This window comes from Mytilus trossulus, chromosome 14, assembly GCF_036588685.1.
Source record: "Mytilus trossulus isolate FHL-02 chromosome 14, PNRI_Mtr1.1.1.hap1, whole genome shotgun sequence".
NCBI lineage: Eukaryota > Metazoa > Mollusca > Bivalvia > Mytilida > Mytilidae > Mytilus > Mytilus trossulus.
In genome coordinates, this window is record NC_086386.1 from 77,198,390 (window position 1) to 77,217,200 (window position 18,811).

The 18,811-nt window shown below is 31.1% G+C and overlaps 1 protein-coding gene across 1 annotated transcript; it reads right to left on the minus strand.

The window, feature by feature from the left end:
* Positions 1-862: 862 nt before the first annotated feature.
* On the minus strand, positions 863-16,248 carry LOC134698085 (uncharacterized). Its single transcript, XM_063560377.1, has 8 exons — positions 16,177-16,248; positions 15,248-15,368; positions 14,323-14,529; positions 13,968-14,086; positions 12,783-12,870; positions 4,827-4,937; positions 3,846-4,009; positions 863-877 (listed from the first exon to the last, which is right to left on the minus strand). Exons 1-8 carry the CDS (start codon positions 16,195-16,197, stop codon positions 863-865), a joined length of 846 nt encoding a protein of 281 aa, XP_063416447.1. The 5' UTR covers positions 16,198-16,248.
* Positions 16,249-18,811: the final 2,563 nt, after the last annotated feature.

An 18,811-nucleotide genomic window follows, 5' to 3' on the forward strand; every position in this document is an offset into this window, starting at 1 on the left:
TGCGTAGTGTTGAACACCGAATGGTGGTATCTGTCAATTTTCTGCTCTTTGATCGTTTTGTTGTCTTTTTCACACATTTCCCATTCCCATTGTCAATTTAATAAGTCATCTTATCAGGGTACTAAGTATATCAAGATCTTAGTTGTTTGGAACATTCAAATAATAGTCTTATGTCTGTCGTTAGACTCTCTAACAGTTTAACTTCAGGAATATATATAAATCTGAAACCGGTATATTGAATTGCAGGCGATATTCCTCGCGATTGTAAACAGCCATGTGATAAAATAAATTAACACCCTCGTATTAGCCAATCAAAATATGGCATTTTTACATAAAGTATAATAACATACAATATCATTCTGATGTAAAACTGTTACACCATAGACTTAACTTAATTAACCCCTTTATACGGAATAAAGAGCAACAATACAATTGCTATTCCTTTGTTTTCTGTATTCATGGATGGATATCTTTTATCAATTGTTTTTTCTTAACAAATCACTCAATCTTAAAATTTGCAAATGCAATCTAAAAAGATCGTCTGGAATATTATTGAAGGATTTAAGACACAGACTAACACAGATAGTAAAACAATAAAAAGATGTGGTACGATTTCCAATGAGACGACATTTCACAAGAGAACAAATTACACAAAAATTAACTACTATAGGTTACCGTACGCCTTTAACAATTATCAAACCTATACTAATAATTAGCTAGTAAAGGCCCAGCTATGAAAAGTGTACACCAAAATCTGACTAGAAAGCTCAAGGCATAATTTATAGATATATGTATATTTTAAGATTCAATGCATCCAACAATCGTCTTTCCGTGAAGCCCTTGATGGTAGTGTACATTATGTCTATGGACAGGTCTTCTGAAAAATACAATATGGAAATATTAGTCCAAACAATCTCTAATACGTATTATGAATACTAACAATACATAAAGTTAAATAATAAAAAATGTAAAATTAGCCTTTTCAGAATCTAGAGGACTTTGAATATTCTCATTATTCGTTTACCAAAATGAAATTAACGTTCCGTCAATGATTGCATTTAGATCGTTTAGTACGTTTTAACCAAAGCACTACAATTTGGTGTGAGCTTTCAAAAATATTACCCGGAATGCATTAGATTCTGAAACGGCGAATTGTAAAATTATGATCAGATGGTTAGAGATTGTCCGTAAGTGTTATTCAATTTAGCCACATACTGTCTGACAAATTTAGCGAAGATCATTAATTTTAAGAAATATGGATCCTTCCTCATTATTTTTTTTTATCAAAACTGTAATTGACTTATCATTAAAGCGTTAATACAGAGAGAAAAAAAACTATTGCATTTGAAGATAAGCCTTTTACAAGCATCGGTTTTACTATCGAAAATTGAATGGAATAAGCTCATTAGAACATATATTTGCAAAAGTAAAACCAATTTTAACGAAAACAAAACTTCAACTACGATAGGATAACTTTATTTTTAATACCAAATAAAAAAACCCACACACCCTTTAGTGGCCTTCAGCTCATATCTGCTCTTTGAACAGGTTGTTGTCTCTTTGACACGCTCCCAATTTCCATTTATAATCTTATTTAGTTTTATTTCATTTTGTGTAACATGTCAAAATAAACACAAAATCCACAAAACAATCTTTGGCATGTAAACAAGGGCGTCGTCTAATATGTATACGTTTCCGGTGTCAACTATAAGCACAATGCAATTGTAGGCTTTTTAAACACTTCCGAATGTAATACAATTTGGTAAATAGAACAAATTTTCTTTGAAATTATTTTTTCTGTCGCGAAAAAGAAAAGTATGCAAAATACACTTACGGGAAATGTGAAAATGATATATTAGTTTCGGCGATAAAATGTGTCCAACAGGCAATAGGTGCTCCGATGGACACGTACTGTTCCCTTGAATAGCAGATTTGTTCCTGTATTATGTGTATTGCTATGCATCTCAGTTTATGACTAGACTCAATGAAGACACGTCATTGTATCATTTGTACATTCAACTATACCATCCGTTATCTTGATGTTATATTTTTTTGTTAACTTATGCAGAGTTCTCTAAATATAAAACCGTAATTTAACCAAAAGAACTAACTTTGAATAGATGATAATAGATCAAACATAAATCAGCAGTAATTGTCCTTTTCTATATTTAGTCATTTCATTTCCGAAAGGGAAACTTAAAACTTACATTTAAAACATACATAACAAAAGAGACGATTTAATGTTCCCTATTGTACATTTTCCTTTTTGAACGTTTATGTTACTTTGGATCCACCATACCGGGTTTATATATACAAACTCGTCCGTTATACTTATGTGTGTAGTCATGTCATAGATTTAAACGAATGTAATCAAGTAGTCATTAAGTTACGGATTTCTTTACTTAAAACTTTGACTAAAATCTTTCAAATATACAAAGATTTGATTAGTAAGTTTTTACTTAACACTGGTATAGCTTGTCTCACTTTTGATTATATGTATCCAATTTGATAAATGTTCGGTATGACGAAACATTTTAGTTCTGTTCTCATACTTTCTTTAATCAGTGGTCACACTACTGCGTTGGGGTAGGGTGGAGATTGTAGCCTATACGTTTGAACCCGATTTTTTTAATCGTTTATTCCTCAGGAACCTGATGTACAGTGATAGTCGTATGTTGATGTTGTTTTTAGTTTTGTATATATATTGGAACGTTAGTTTTCTTTTTTTTAATGGTTTTACACGTCTAGTAATTGTTAGGTCCATTATATGTGGTTCTTCATTTCTCGGTGTTAAAGGTATTACTTTGACCTATAATGGTTAACATCTACAAAATGTGACTTTAAAGGATAATTTGTCTCATTAGCACTCATACGACCTTTTTTTAATCTATTTTGAAAACAGTGATTTATCAACACAAAACAAAAATATTCAAGGAGGCCAGGATATATAAATTTTCAGTTCTATCAGGTTTTTTTCAGTATTTGCTCAAGATACTTAACTACACCGGTTATACTCAATATATACTAATTATGGAACAATTAAATTAACTTTTTATAAAAAGAAATAACATCGAAAAAAAGGAGAAGCAAACAAAAAAAAGCATGACGTATTAAGAAAATAACAATCAAAACCAAATAAGTAAACAAAGACTCACAAAACCAATGGACATCTACATCAACAGTTATAAATGATAAACAAGAAAGAACACGAACTCCACTAAAATCCGAAAGGGAAATCAGGTGCTCCGGAGGAGTAAGCATTTCCTGCACTGTATACGGCAACTATCGTGTTATTTCTTTATTCAGTTCTCTAATGATGGACGGCTACTATGACTGAGGAGGAATATCAGATATGATTTCTGACACACTTTTGTCATAATGGCCAATCAGCTCATGATAGCGATCGTAAAATTTCTTGAGAGATGACCTTAATTTGATAGATTCATAACCCTGTATTAGCAACTTTTGAGAAAGCAGTATTCTTTCTAATATTTCTTGTTCTACAAATTTAACGTACTAGCGTTAGATTAACGTATCAATTGAGACACATATACTCCATATGTTGTGCCGCTGGGATGTTACTACGCAGAAATGGGAAGTTGACTATAGGAAAATTAAAATCATCGCATTTGTCATAAATTTTGGTATACAACCTACCACCAGTAGTCATTTCTTTATTGGTGTGAACTAGGCACCATTATGTATAGATACATGTATATGTTTGACCTCGCAAGCTTTTCCTCGCGCTGCATATACATTCATGTAATAGAAAACACCCTAGGTTTTCAGCTAAGGAGGAAAAAACAATCTTAAAGTCTTATAATCACATTTTATGTCAAACTTACTCTTGGAAATTCACAAACGTATGTCGCGGCAAAAGAACAAGCTTGTGGTCCCCAGGTCCAAAATGTAGTCTCATTATCCACGAGATTGGATACAGGATTTATCCCTAAACATTCTCCATTTGGATCAATCAAAATCCCCTCTGTGTCTAATAATGCCCCATTTACTGCAAATAGGTAATGCAGGTTTATACATGGGTTTTAGAAGAGCAAAAAGGTATGCATATCAACTAAAACAAGATAACGTAAAATATAGATAGTCAGAAAACAACATTTAACAAAATTGAAAATTGAAAGGTACAGGAATATGATCGATAGCACTAAATGTATTTGAGTTATTAGTAATTTGGGTATTTTTCTAAACTTTTGTCGTCTCCAAATGACCTCAGATCTGCTCTGAAAAACCTTATTACGTCAAGCAATAATTACGATTTTATGTTTACATCCAAATTTTAGAATGTGATATATATATTTTACGGGAACTTACGAACAATGTGGAATATAAATAGAAATGCGTATACACTATTAAAGATTCCGTTTTAGCAATACATTGTAAATGTTTTTCATCCAGTTAATGTTCATGAACATATAATTTCTATTATACAATGATAATATATCACTTAAAAGTTACATACGTCGGTTGATTAAAAGTCGCCAACTCCATTTCTTCTGATGGTAATTGAAAGGATAGTAACCCTGACGAATGTATTTGATCAACGAATTGACTCTGAATAGAACAAAACCACGAGGTCTCCCTGTACATGCTGTATCAAATGCCTATCACATATTTTTAAAATTTTTAGCCTGTGTCTTAAAATTTTTTCCTGATAAGAGTTAAAACAGTGAAGTATATAAGCAACAGAAACATAAAAGGGACGTATTGCAATTGTATAATAGTTTTGTGATTCGTAACATATATGGCCAATTGAATGTGCGCAAGTCTCTCAGAAACACGAAACTAAAGTCTTTCAATGTTAAACTTACCTCCGTATGGTATAGTCTTCTGTTCCAAAACAAATCCAGTATCGTCAATTTCAAAGACAAACTTTCCATTACTGTCTTTTTTTCCACCAACCCACAAGCATACATTGGCGGCTACAATAATGAACATTAGCTTATCATAGACATCGTGATAAGTTACTTTGAAAGTAAATGTAAACTTATCATAGAAATTGTGATAAGTGTCTCTAGAAGTGAGAATAAACTCACCAAAGAAGATGTGACAAGTTAGTTAAGAAGTTTACGTATATTATGTATATCAAAGCCAACTTTAAATTTTCTGGAAAGTAAAAAAACAACAACGAATAATGTAAAAATGTCGGAATCGAACGCAGGACTTGTGAATCATCAGATGTGTGTACATGTACAATATAGTCTTTGCAGAAAATATATCTTTAAAGACGCACTTATAATCAAATATCGGTCAAATGTATATTTATTATTTTTTTTTATCAGAATCTAAAGAATCATTGGTAATTGCATTGTTCGTACCACAAAATGAACATAACGTAACGTCAGGTTATTGGTTGCATTTCCAGTAATTGTATAACCGTAAAATTTCAACTATGCTAAGGGCAGATCAATAATGTTGGGAAGACATGATTATTTTGCAGTTACATATGCATCATATAAAAATAAAACCTCAACTATTTCACAATATAACTGTTTAATTTCTTTATTTCCAAGGAATTGGATAATGATTCAAATCATATCAAAAGTGGTTTTATCTGATTTTTATAGTTCGTTCTTATGTTGTACTGTGATACCACTGTCCCATGTTAGGGGGAGGGTTGGGATGTTTAACTCCGCCACATTATTTAAGTATGTGCCTGTCCCAAGTCAGGAGCCTGTAATACAGTGGTTGTCGTTTGTTTATGTGTTACATATTTGTTTTTCGCTCATTTTTTTTTACATAAATAAGGCCGTTAGTTTTCTCGTTTGAATTGTTTTACATTGTCTTATCGGGGCCTTTTATAGCTGACTATGCGATATGGGATTTGCTCATTGCTGAAGGCCGTACGGTGACCTATAGTTGTTACTGTTTGTGTCATTTTGGTCTTTTGTGGATAGTTGTCTCATTGACAATCGTACCACATCTTCTTTTTTATATTTGATACATTCCTTGGTGCATACAGTTGGGTGCAGACCAGGCATTACATAAAGTAAACGCAAGTTAACGCCGCGTGCACATATTTCGTTAGTTAACTTCAAATTTCCCGTTTACTTGTAAACGCCCGTTTACTATAATTACGTTAACGCGGTCGAAATGGAAATTTCTAATGTCTACCCGAGTAAACGGGCGTTCACTTTGTGTCCGTTTAGTCAGTAGTAAACGGGCGTTTACTTCAGAATTTGTAAAAAAAAAATTTACGTTGACTTAAAAGTAAACGGGCGTTTACTACATATTTTAAAAGTGTATTTTTACGTGCAGTTGAAAGTAAACGCGCGTTTACTTTTCGCGTTAACTGATTGGCTAAATTTAGAAATAAACTTCAAGTTCATTTGTTCATTTATTTTATAAAAACGACCTTTAGTCTTTGTATTTTACGAATATGTGTTTTAAACCAGAACAATTAAAAAACTCTTTTAATTCGAATACATGTATTAATTTTATTCAATCACACACAATCAGTTCCATTAAGTCCATCATTTTTACTTATTAGCAGATTTTAGATATTTTCTTTTCAAAAGTTACATGTTTAAATATCGATACGGAAAGAAAGGTTATCCGAGACATCGGACACATATTTTTATATGATGGGATATAAACATCATGGTTTACGTTGTTTCTTTCCCCATTTTTAATTGTCTCTTCGAATTCCTAACTATAACTCGGCGCATTTAATACATAATTTTTAATCGAAATTCCCCTCGTTTTAGTTGTCTTGGATTAACATGATTTTAGCTTCTGTTTTGACAAATTATCAAACGTAAATTGTACAGGGGTATTTATAAAGTGTAACATAAGTATGTACGTCATTTGTACCATTCCGTCAATTTAAATGTTCAAATATTGCGATCCTTTGCATGGATTTATAACTGATTTACTATTCAGCCATATAGAGTGCTAATATGGTCTGTGTTGGTTGTTCCCGACAAATAATTTTATAATACGAGTCAGTCGTATGAAAACTACTGAAATGTGTTTCAATTCAATATTTTGAATCAAAAAAACACATGGTAGAACTCTAAATTGACATGATTGATGCCAACAATTTTTTTTAGTCATAGCTAATCAAAAATTGCTACCTTTCAGTTTTATATAATACAATTAACTCATTTACTATGCAGCTATATAGATTTACATAAAAAAAAGTGCTAATATGGTCAGTTATGGTTGTTGGGGACAAATAATTTTATTATATGAATCAGTCTGAGGTATGAAAACTACTGAATTTTGTTTACGATTCAATATTTTGAATAAAAAAAATACATTGTGGCACTTTAAATTGATGCGAACCATTTTTTTATTCATACTGTTCCAATATTGCTACCGTTTAATTTATACAATCAATCTTTACATGAAAATACAACTCTTTTACTATGCCACTATATAGATTTACATAATAAAGTGCTTATATGGTCAGTTTGGTTGATGTGGACAAATAATTGTATAATACAAGTCAGTCTGAGTTATGAAAACTACTTAAATTGGTTTACAATTCAATAATTTGTATAAAAAAGTACATGCTGGCATTCTAAATTGATGCGAACCAATTTTTTTAAATTTTTTTTAATTAGTATTCAAATACTGCTACCTTTAATATAATACAATCAATCCTTACATGAAAATATAACTCATTTACTATGTGACTATATAGATTTACTTAATAAAATGCTAATCTGGTCAGTTTTGGTTGTTGCCAAACAAATAGATTTATAATATGAGTCAGTCTGAGGTATGAAAACTACTTAAATTGGTTTACGATTCAATAATTTGTATAAAAAAGTACATGCTGGCACTCTGAATTGATGCAAACCAATTTTTTGTAGTCATAATATTCAAATATTGCTACCTTTTATATAGTACAATCAATCCTTACATGAAAATATAACTCATTTACTATGTGACTATATAGATTTACATAATAAAATGCTAATATGGTCAGTTTTGGTTGTTGCGAAACAAATAGATTTATAATATGAGTCAGTCTGAGGCATGAAAACTACTTAAATTGGTTTACGAGTCAATAATTTGTATAAAAAAGGACATGCTTGCACTCTTAATTGATGCGAACCAATTTTTTGTAGTCATAATATTCAAATATTTCTACCTTTTATATAATACAATCAATCCTTACATGAAAATATAACTCATTTACCATATGGCTATATAGACTTATATAATAAAATGCTTATTTGGTCAGTTTTGGTTGTTGCGGACAAATAATTTTATTATATGAGTCAGTCTGAGATATAAAAACTATTGAATTTTGTTTACGATTCAATATTTTGAATACAAAAAGGACATGCTGGCACTCTAAATTGATGCAAACAAAATTTTGTAGTCATAATATTCTAATATAAGTACCTTTCTTATTATACAATCAATCCTTACATGAAAATATAACTCATTTACTATGCAGCTATATATATATACATAATAAAATGCTATTATGGTGAGTTTTGAGTGTCGCGGACAAATAATTTTATAACATGAGTCAGTCTGAGGTATGAAAACTACTGAAATTTGTTTACGATTCAATATATTGAATAAAAAAAAGACATGCTAAAACTCTAAATGGATGCAAGTAAAAAATTTTAGTCATAATATTCAAATACTGCTATCTTTTTAATTAAACAATAAATCCTTACATGAAAATATAACTCATTTACTATGCAGCTATATAGATTTACATAATGAAATGCTTATATGGTCAGTTTTGAGTGTTGCGGACATAAATTTTATTATATGAGTCAGTCTAAGGTAAGAAAACTATTGAATTTTGCTTCTGATTCAATATTTTGAATAAAAAAGGACATGCTGCCACTCTTAATTGATGCAAACAAAATTTTTATGTCATAATATTCAAATATTGCTTTCTTTTTTATTATACAATCAATCGTTATATCAAAATATAACTCATTTACTATGTGGCTATATAGTTTTACATAATAAAATGCTTATTATGGTCAGTTTTGGTTGTTGCGGACAAATAATTTTATTATATGAGTCAGTCTGAGATATGAAAACTATTGAATTTTGTTTATGATTCAATTTTTTGAATACAAAAAGGACATGCTGGCACTCTAAATTGATGCGAACAAATTTTTTTAGTCATTATATTCAAATATTAGTACCTTCCTTTTATACAATAAATCCTTACATGAAAATATAACTCATTCACTATGCAGCTATATAGATTTACACAATAAAATGCTTATAAGGTCAGTTTTTTTGTTGCGGACAAATAATTTTATTATATGAGTCAGTCTGAGTCATGAAAACTATTGAATTTTGTTTACGATTCAATATTTTGAATACAAAAAGGACATGCTGGCACTCTGAATTGATGCGAACAAAATTTTTAGTCATAATATTCAAATATTGCTTCCTATTTTATTATACAATCAATCCTTACATGAAAATACAACTCATTTGCTATGCTGCTATATAGATTTACATAATAAAATGCTTATATGGTCAGTTTTTCTTGTTGCGGACAAATAATTTTATAATATGAGTCAGTCTGAGATATGAAAACTATTGAATTTTGATTAGGATTCAATATTTTGAATGAAAAAAGGACATGCTGGCACTCTTAATTGATGCGAACAAAATTTTTTAGTCATAATATTCAATATTGCTACTTATTTTATTATACAATCAATCCTTACATGAAAATATAACTCATTTACTATGCGGCTATATAGATTTACATAATGAAATGCTTATATGGTCAGTTTTGAGTGTTGCGGACATAAATTTTATTATATGAGTCAGTCTAAGGTAAGAAAACTATTGAATTTTGCTTCTGATTCAATATTTTGAATAAAAAAGGACATGCTGCCACTCTTAATTGATGCAAACAAAATTTTTATGTCATAATATTCAAATATTGCTTTCTTTTTTATTATACAATCAATCGTTATATCAAAATATAACTCATTTACTATGTGGCTATATAGTTTTACATAATAAAATGCTTATTATGGTCAGTTTTGGTTGTTGCGGACAAATAATTTTATTATATGAGTCAGTCTGAGATATGAAAACTATTGAATTTTGTTTATGATTCAATTTTTTGAATACAAAAAGGACATGCTGGCACTCTAAATTGATGCGAACAAATTTTTTTAGTCATTATATTCAAATATTAGTACCTTCCTTTTATACAATAAATCCTTACATGAAAATATAACTCATTCACTATGCAGCTATATAGATTTACACAATAAAATGCTTATAAGGTCAGTTTTTTTGTTGCGGACAAATAATTTTATTATATGAGTCAGTCTGAGTCATGAAAACTATTGAATTTTGTTTACGATTCAATATTTTGAATACAAAAAGGACATGCTGGCACTCTGAATTGATGCGAACAAAATTTTTAGTCATAATATTCAAATATTGCTTCCTATTTTATTATACAATCAATCCTTACATGAAAATACAACTCATTTGCTATGCTGCTATATAGATTTACATAATAAAATGCTTATATGGTCAGTTTTTCTTGTTGCGGACAAATAATTTTATAATATGAGTCAGTCTGAGATATGAAAACTATTGAATTTTGATTAGGATTCAATATTTTGAATGAAAAAAGGACATGCTGGCACTCTTAATTGATGCGAACAAAATTTTTTAGTCATAATATTCAATATTGCTACTTATTTTATTATACAATCAATCCTTACATGAAAATATAACTCATTTACTATGCGGCTATATAGATTTACATAATAAAATTCTTATTATGGTCAGTTTTGGTTGTTGTGGACAAATAATTTTATTATATGAGTCAGTCTGAGATATGAAAACTATTGAATTTTGTTTACGATTCAATATTTGGAATACAAAAAGGACATGCTGGCACTCTAAATTGATGCGAAATTTTTTTTTATGTCATAATATTCAAATATTGCTTCCTTTTTTATTATACAATCAATCTTTATATCAAAATATAACTCATTTACTATATGGACTATATAGATTTACATCACAAATTGCTTATATGGTCCGTTTTGGTTGTTTCCAACAGATAATTATGTATTACGAGTTAGTCTGATGTATGAAAACTATTTAATTTTGCTTACTATTCAATATTTTAAATAAAAAGAGATCATGGCCGTCAGGCTGGTACAAACATTGCTGTCAATAGTGTTATATGGTCATTTATGGCATACAAATATAACTGAATGACTTCTATATAGAATAAGATAACTTGTTAAAGGGTAAATATTGTCAGTTTTTGTTAATGATACCAAATAATTTTGTTTTACGAGTCAGTCTGTCTAAGATGAGAAAACTTTGATTTTGGTGAGGATTAAATTACATGTATTTGAATAAACATATATTATTTGCGAAGAACAAGAAATTTACTATAATTATTGTTCAATTAAATACAAATGTGTAACATTTTTAAATAACCGTTATTGTCAATATGTCAAGCGGAAATGACTAGTTGATCAATTAATTTTGATGTTCGTTATCATTTCATATTTAAGGTCAGTGTATCCAGGTGACGATGACAATCTGCGTTAACGGGCGTTTACTACAAACAGTAAACGCGCGTTTACTTATTACGAAAATAGAAGACGCGCATTTTCCCACGTTAACGTGGAGGTAAACGGGAAAGTAAACGCCCGTTTACTCTTTAAAAAATTAGAAGACGCGCCGTTTTTGCGTTAACGCGGAGGTAAACGCGAAAGTAAACGCCCGTTTACTTTTAATGTCTACTGCAATTTCAGAGTTAACGCACAGTTAACGCGGCGTTTACATGAAGTGCACGCGAGTAAACGCCGCGTTAACTTTTTCGGCCCGTCTACATGTAATGCTTGGTCTGCACCCAACTGTAATTCCACGTGTTTTCTTTGAAGAATTTTCTACAGTTGAATTTGATTTAAGATTAAATAAATTTGTAAATTGTTTTTAGAACTTTGAAGGAACAATAATTCTTAAACATGTACGCACATGTATCGATACAATCTGCAAGGGACTAACAGGATAAACGAACTATAGCTGTTAAGAGTTTTCTCATTGGCAATCATACCACATCTTCTTTTTTATATATAAATGGACTAAAAGAGGCCTTCAAAATTGCAGTTTACTAAGGCTAGTGTTGAAACAAAGAGTTTTTAAATTTTACGGGCAGTTAAGAATCTGAGTATGCGGATCAATAACCGTCTCTAAAAATCGCAAAACAAAAGTTTTATAGACAAATTTATGGAGAACAGAACAGAACACTACATTTATATGTTATGTCACACGTTATTCCGACCTTTTATGGTTGCGAGAAGTTGGGGCTCATTGAAATATGTCTCTTCCTTTAGTAGTATAGACACGAACTGAAGGACTCCTCTGGTTGCGGAAGTTTCTCGCTGCTTTGAAGACACAATGGTGGTCGTCGGCTGTTGTCTGCTTTATGGTCGGGTTGTTATCTCTTTAACACATTCCCCATTCCCATTATCAATTTTATTAACATTGTCGTCTTCGAAATTCGAATACCTACGCTACAGCATATTCTCACAGCTGCATTATTTACAGAGGCCGATATAAACAATTACAGCAATGATTCTGACAATTGTACCTTTGAACACATCTCCTGTAAGTTTTAACTTTGTGTAATTTTCGGAGAGCTTTGTTTACTCATTTGTCAATCGACTTCATTAAAAGAACATGATAAATGGAACCAATCAATCCTTGAAACATGCCTTCTGTACCTTTTCACTAACATCGATTATGAAAAAAATAATTAATAAACGCTCTTAACTTACGCAGACTAAATTTATCCCTTACAGCACTCACTTCTGCCTTAGTGTTTGGGTTCCACAGAAAAGCTCCAGGGGTCATGGCACATGCACTCTAAAATTTAGAAGAAGACATACAAAATTTTGAAAAAAATTTTGAAAGTAGCATATACTTTATATGAATTTATAATTGTTTTGATTTTTTTTCGGTTATATCAAAAGATACTCATTCTTTAAATTTAATCATCAAATATTGTCTATCATTTAAAGTGAAGACTATACATGGTTAATGCTCTGTAATTCATATTTTTTTGGTAAGGTATTGGTTAACATGAACGCTGGAATTAACAAAACTTATACAACGTCCGAAATATATTCTGTAATTATGCTGTTTCTAATTATAATAATTATCAAAGGTACCAGGATTATAATTTAGTACGCCAGACGCGCGTTTCGTCTACAGTCTCAGCAGTGACGCTCATATAAAAAAATTATAAAATCAAACAAGTACAAAATTGAAGAGCATTGACTTATTACTAAATAACCTAAATTTTTTATGAAAACATTCATTTTATATTAACCAGTGATTATAAGATTAAAGATACTACCAAAACTTCGATGTAGATATGCTCGAGCGATATCAAACTCAAATCTTTTATAAACGGTATAGTTTCAACTCAAAGATTTATCAATAGTCCTCGTCTTAGAAGTATCATTCCATTTTGTCAATCGCCTAGCATTCACTCATTTCATTGATTTGTTGCTCCCATTTCAGACTTATAAGCTTCCGCACATTTACTGTTCCAGGTTTAAGAATAAGCTACTAAATTAACCATTCCATACGTTTTTACAGTCACTGCGACGTATTTGTCGACCATTACCACATGTTTAGATCTTAAACTCACAGTCAAATCTGTTACCACTTGTATTCGATTCAGAATTTTTACAATTTCATTCTGTACAGCATTCCATAGGGCTTATGTATTCATAACTGAAGACGTGTTGTCGATGCACCAGCTCTCGTTGCAATATTATCACTTTTTCATAAAACAATTATTGATATGTCGATTTAAACTGTCAATTTAAAGATTGTAAAGTTTAAGATAAGTATTTTCTAAAACACTACGTAATAATGGACTTATTGGAAATGATCCAAATCATTAAGTTGCAAGGTAAGGATGTGAAATTGAGGCAATACTTATTCTTACTTACCATGGCTTCATCCCAGGATTTCTTAGTATTTTCACCACTATAAAGGTAACAATTAGTACCAGCATTTTCCCCAGTAAGCATCATATAGCCAGGAGGACAATTTGTTGGAACACATGGTGCTATAAATATAAAAAAGATATATCACGAAGTTTTTAAACAATAACTCGCCTGATGGTCGCACTAGAAACGTTCAGCCTTAAGATTCAAAGTCACTTGCATTTAACACTAATGGACAAATCTATGCATTTAGGTCAAGACTATGGCAATAAGATGACGACAAACAAGGATTACCGAAACGTTTTCATCTCCCAACATTAACTTAAATATTGATAAAAGTGTTGTCAACTATACTTACCACTTGTTGTTGTTGTTGAGGCTTCTGCTGGAGGACAAGTTACGATTGCCGGAGGTACACTCATTACGATTGATTGAGGTACGATTGCCGGAGCTACCCTAGTCGTTGTACTGGCACCCACCAGAGCCAATAATGGAACAATAAATAAAAGTGAAAGGATTGGAAATGCTGGTCCCAAATCAATTCCTGTACCAGTTCCTGTAGTGGCTTTAGAAGAACAAAATCAGTGCTAAGTAAATTTGACAAAATTGGAGCAGGATCTGCCTTCCCTTCCGGAGCACCGGCGATAACATTCAGTTTTCATGGGGTAGTGTTGCCTAGTCATTAGGTTCTATGTTGTGTCCTGTGTACTTTTATTTGGTTGTTGGTTTTTCCATTGTTAGCAATGGCGTTGTCAGATTATTTCTGTAATCTATTAGTTTGACTTTTCCTCTTGAATATTTCGCCCCTCTTTTAATAGTCAAATGCATTTAAGTTATGACCTCTCAAAAATCATAAAAACACATTCTTAGAGAGGTCCTAGCATATAAAAAATAATATGAGTTACAGTACGTTTAATCTTCGACAATACTTTCGCTAAAATCAATTTAAAATTTAGTGAAATAAATTTTCACAGCAAAGACTTAATAGCAGAATCGAATGCATTTACAATATTTCATGGAAATAATTAAAAGAAACACAAGCTCTGAAATGTCGTTTTAGTAATTTATATTCACTATATAAGCATGAACTTCTGGAATAATTGTAGATGGTGTTAAATAATTCAATAATTTAAAATATTTTTGTCATTTAAAAAAATATTCAAAAGCGTGTACATACTACTCCCTTTTATGACACATCCATTAACATATAAGAAAACACTATATTCAATAATTAAGACACAAATAAAAGTTACACAGTTGCAAATTTATTTATCTATTTATACCTCTATTGGCAAAACTGTCTTCATTTACAAAGAAATCTTGCTGTTGTTGCCCTGAGGGTCGGCCGACTACTGCACATCCACATTTAGGAACGAAAACCATAATCAATATTACAAAAATTAGCTAAAAATGAGAAAATACCGGTATTTTGAAATCAAGATTGCTTAACCGGAAGTCAGATACGGTAATTGGATTACCTTAGGTGACGAACACCATATGACACTTCTTGTATACGTGAGTATATTTGCAGAGAGTTGCCGAAGGATTTAGGTGACCTTAATGACATGACAGTTAACAGAGAAATGATGATGGTCAGTAGAGGATAAATGGCTGACCTTTGTTTAGAGGCAGCCATATCTCTTGCACGTAAAAACACCCTTGTATATTTCAAAAAAAGGGCAGAATAGTGCTGCTACAAGGTAGCAGTCTCATCCGCAAAGTGGAAAGGAATTAATATGAGTTGCAATTACTTGATTCCCAATCCACTATCAATAAATATGTTTAAAGACGATAACTAACTAAACTAACTAATAGAGAAATGATACTTGTGATAAATGACATTTATGTGTCTGATCAATTATGTTAGATTAATTGGTTTGCTTTGTGCTGAAAATCGTTAATTATGAACCAAATACTCTGATGGAAAATGTATTCTTACTTAACATTAAAGATAAAGACCAACACTTTGCAAGCGTAAAGTGAAAATAAAAGATAGCAAACAAAAACAATACAGGCAGAAAATGACATAAACAATCTCAAGATTTCGAAACCTTAGACGAACATTTAATAAAAAGACACAAAAAACATTCATACCGCGATCGAACAAACATTTTTATGAAAATACATAGCAAAAATATACCTTTTAAACTGTAATCGAAGATATCTCATCAAACTGAACAGCTAATAACAAAAGTATTGCATTATTACTTACCTTATCATTTTGTGCCATCATGTACTCTCCTCAGATTTATGATGAAATGAAATGTTGACTATGTGATGTAATATGTACATTCGTATTTGACTTTTCTGATCTTCTCATAAGGCCTGTACTAAAACGTCAATGTTTTATTCGGATGAATGCATCCGTTACCTAACGTAAAATCTAGAAAGTGATTGTCAACCTACATGTATCTCAGGGCGAACATGTTAATTTCGAATCATGCATCCTATGGCAACAATTCGTTATGTAAATATCAAATACAAATGTAAGTTTGTAAAGGCTGATTCATAAATATATAGAAAAGGTGTATGGGAAACTGTCGGTAACAAGGAGTCAAATATCTTACGTTTGCATTCAATTGTTATATATTGTAAAAATTTTGTTTCCAGACAACGTTATATAATGTAATATGTGTGTCAGTATATTTACATATGCACCAATCTATGTACATTGGCCTAGGTAATGAATACCTGAATTAGGATAGTTTGCATGTCTTAGATTTTAACGTCTTAGGATCTAATGCACGATTGGCTGATGCAAAAAAAGCGTTATACAAACGGTAAGCACCACCACAAATGCTTATTGAGTTGCATTTATATGACTACAGGCGATTGCAACTGAAAAGTCAGCAATCACATCAGTAATTCTAAAGATATTCATAGATAGAATCTTAACTTTGTTTGGACTCGAGTGTTATAAAGCTAGCTACATATTTCAATCACAAAATAGAGGTTGTGATCATTTCTAATGAGTTTGGAATTTGGAATACTTGTGTTAAGTGTAGAAAAGTCAAATGTTTTAATAGTTTTACAAGCTCAAAGAGAGTTAGATTGTATGCATTCCAAAAGATCATTGGAATTTTTAGTTATCCACATCTGATTCACGCCACCTTCTATAGTAGGCATTTTCACGATAACTTTCAAGTCCGTCTTTGCTTGCTGATAAAACAGATGTTAATATTGTTGAAAAAGGTTTCGTGGAGCACTTGGAAGACCCAGCAATACACTGTTGTTTGTAAGGACACTTCTGTAGTTTAAATCCTATACAGTGATGAAATCCAGTTCTTCATCTTTGGTTATAATTCCCAAAGGAACATAGAACAGATATATGATTAACCAGGATTTCCTCTTTGGTAAATGTTATGAGGGTAAACATTGTGTTTCCAAGTGAATTGTCATAAACTGTGATTCGTAACAATACGAAACAAGTCTGCTATTGCTATTAGAGGGGCGCAATTTATGCCCATAGGGATACTTATTACCTGACGATAAACTTTGTTGCCGAAACGGACATAAATAAAAAAAGGGAGAAAATTGACAGCTTCGATCATCTCAACAAACCTCTAGTCAATGTAGAATAAAGAAAACATCGATACGCACAGTAAAGTTCAAGTTTAAAAAAAAACAAGTTGAAAAACAAATTGGAAGACTAACCTTGTCTGCATTAGAAACCTAAGCTTACTTTATTTCCAAACAATGGTACATTGTGAACTTGATTGAAACAAGTTATGTCTGCAGTGGAGGAAATACCGTGGTACAATTCTCGATATATCTATACTTAGCGCAGACTCAGAGATATACATCATAATGGATGTTGCAATATACCTCCCACGTAAATCCACATGTATTGGAACCTTTTTGCGATTAACGCTTTGCCGATTTTTATATATTAAAATTTGAAATGAAAAAAAGACAATTTAAAAAAGTCTTATTCTTATTCAGATCATAATAAAAAGAATTATACTACAACTAGTTGTGATTATTTGCTAAATATAGAACACAGCTATATTTTGTGCAATGTCAATTTCATCATCGAAACATTTCTCCACTGAAATCAGGGGTTCTTTAAGGGATGAAAATAAGTTTGCTTTTTGTATTTCGATTTGAAAAGCTATAAATATACTTATTTAAGTTGCAGTATAAAAAAAATATTAGATCAATGTCACAGAAATGTAGAAACTTGTTTATTAACCATGGAAAATCGTACTATATTGATTCAATAGATTTCAAAGGTGGATTTTGCTTTATTTTCTATCATTCTATTGCATTATTCGCATATTTACTTATTTCAGCAAATACTGGGTTTGAGAATTAAAACAATTAAGCATATTTTTTCTGGCGATTATTTGCGAAATCATCAATGCAAGCTAAAGATTCATTAGAATGTTTAAGCTTTATTTAACAGGGAGTAAAATAGAACAGCCTCACACACGACATACCCACCCTTCCTTCAGTTTTTTAATTATCGTATTTGTCCTATTCGAATCGAAATAATTCATGGAAGCCATAGATTTGATTGAAATTTAGACACGGCCTTGGCCGTGATATTCGTTAATGTTATCCCTCGCTAACGCTAAGGATAAAATTCGAATATCACGGCCCAGGCAATGTGTAAATTTCTAACAAATCTATGGCTTACATGAATTATTTCTTAAGTAAAACATTTCACACAGAGAAACAATTGCAAATGATCAATATGCTGTAGTTTCTTATTGACAACATATTTGCTGAGTTTGGAAGTAAACTTTTTCAACAAATTGTCGACATTCCTATAGGAACGGACTGTACGCCTCACTCTACCGACCTTGTTCTTATTTTCATATGAATCGGAGTTCCTTCAAACACTT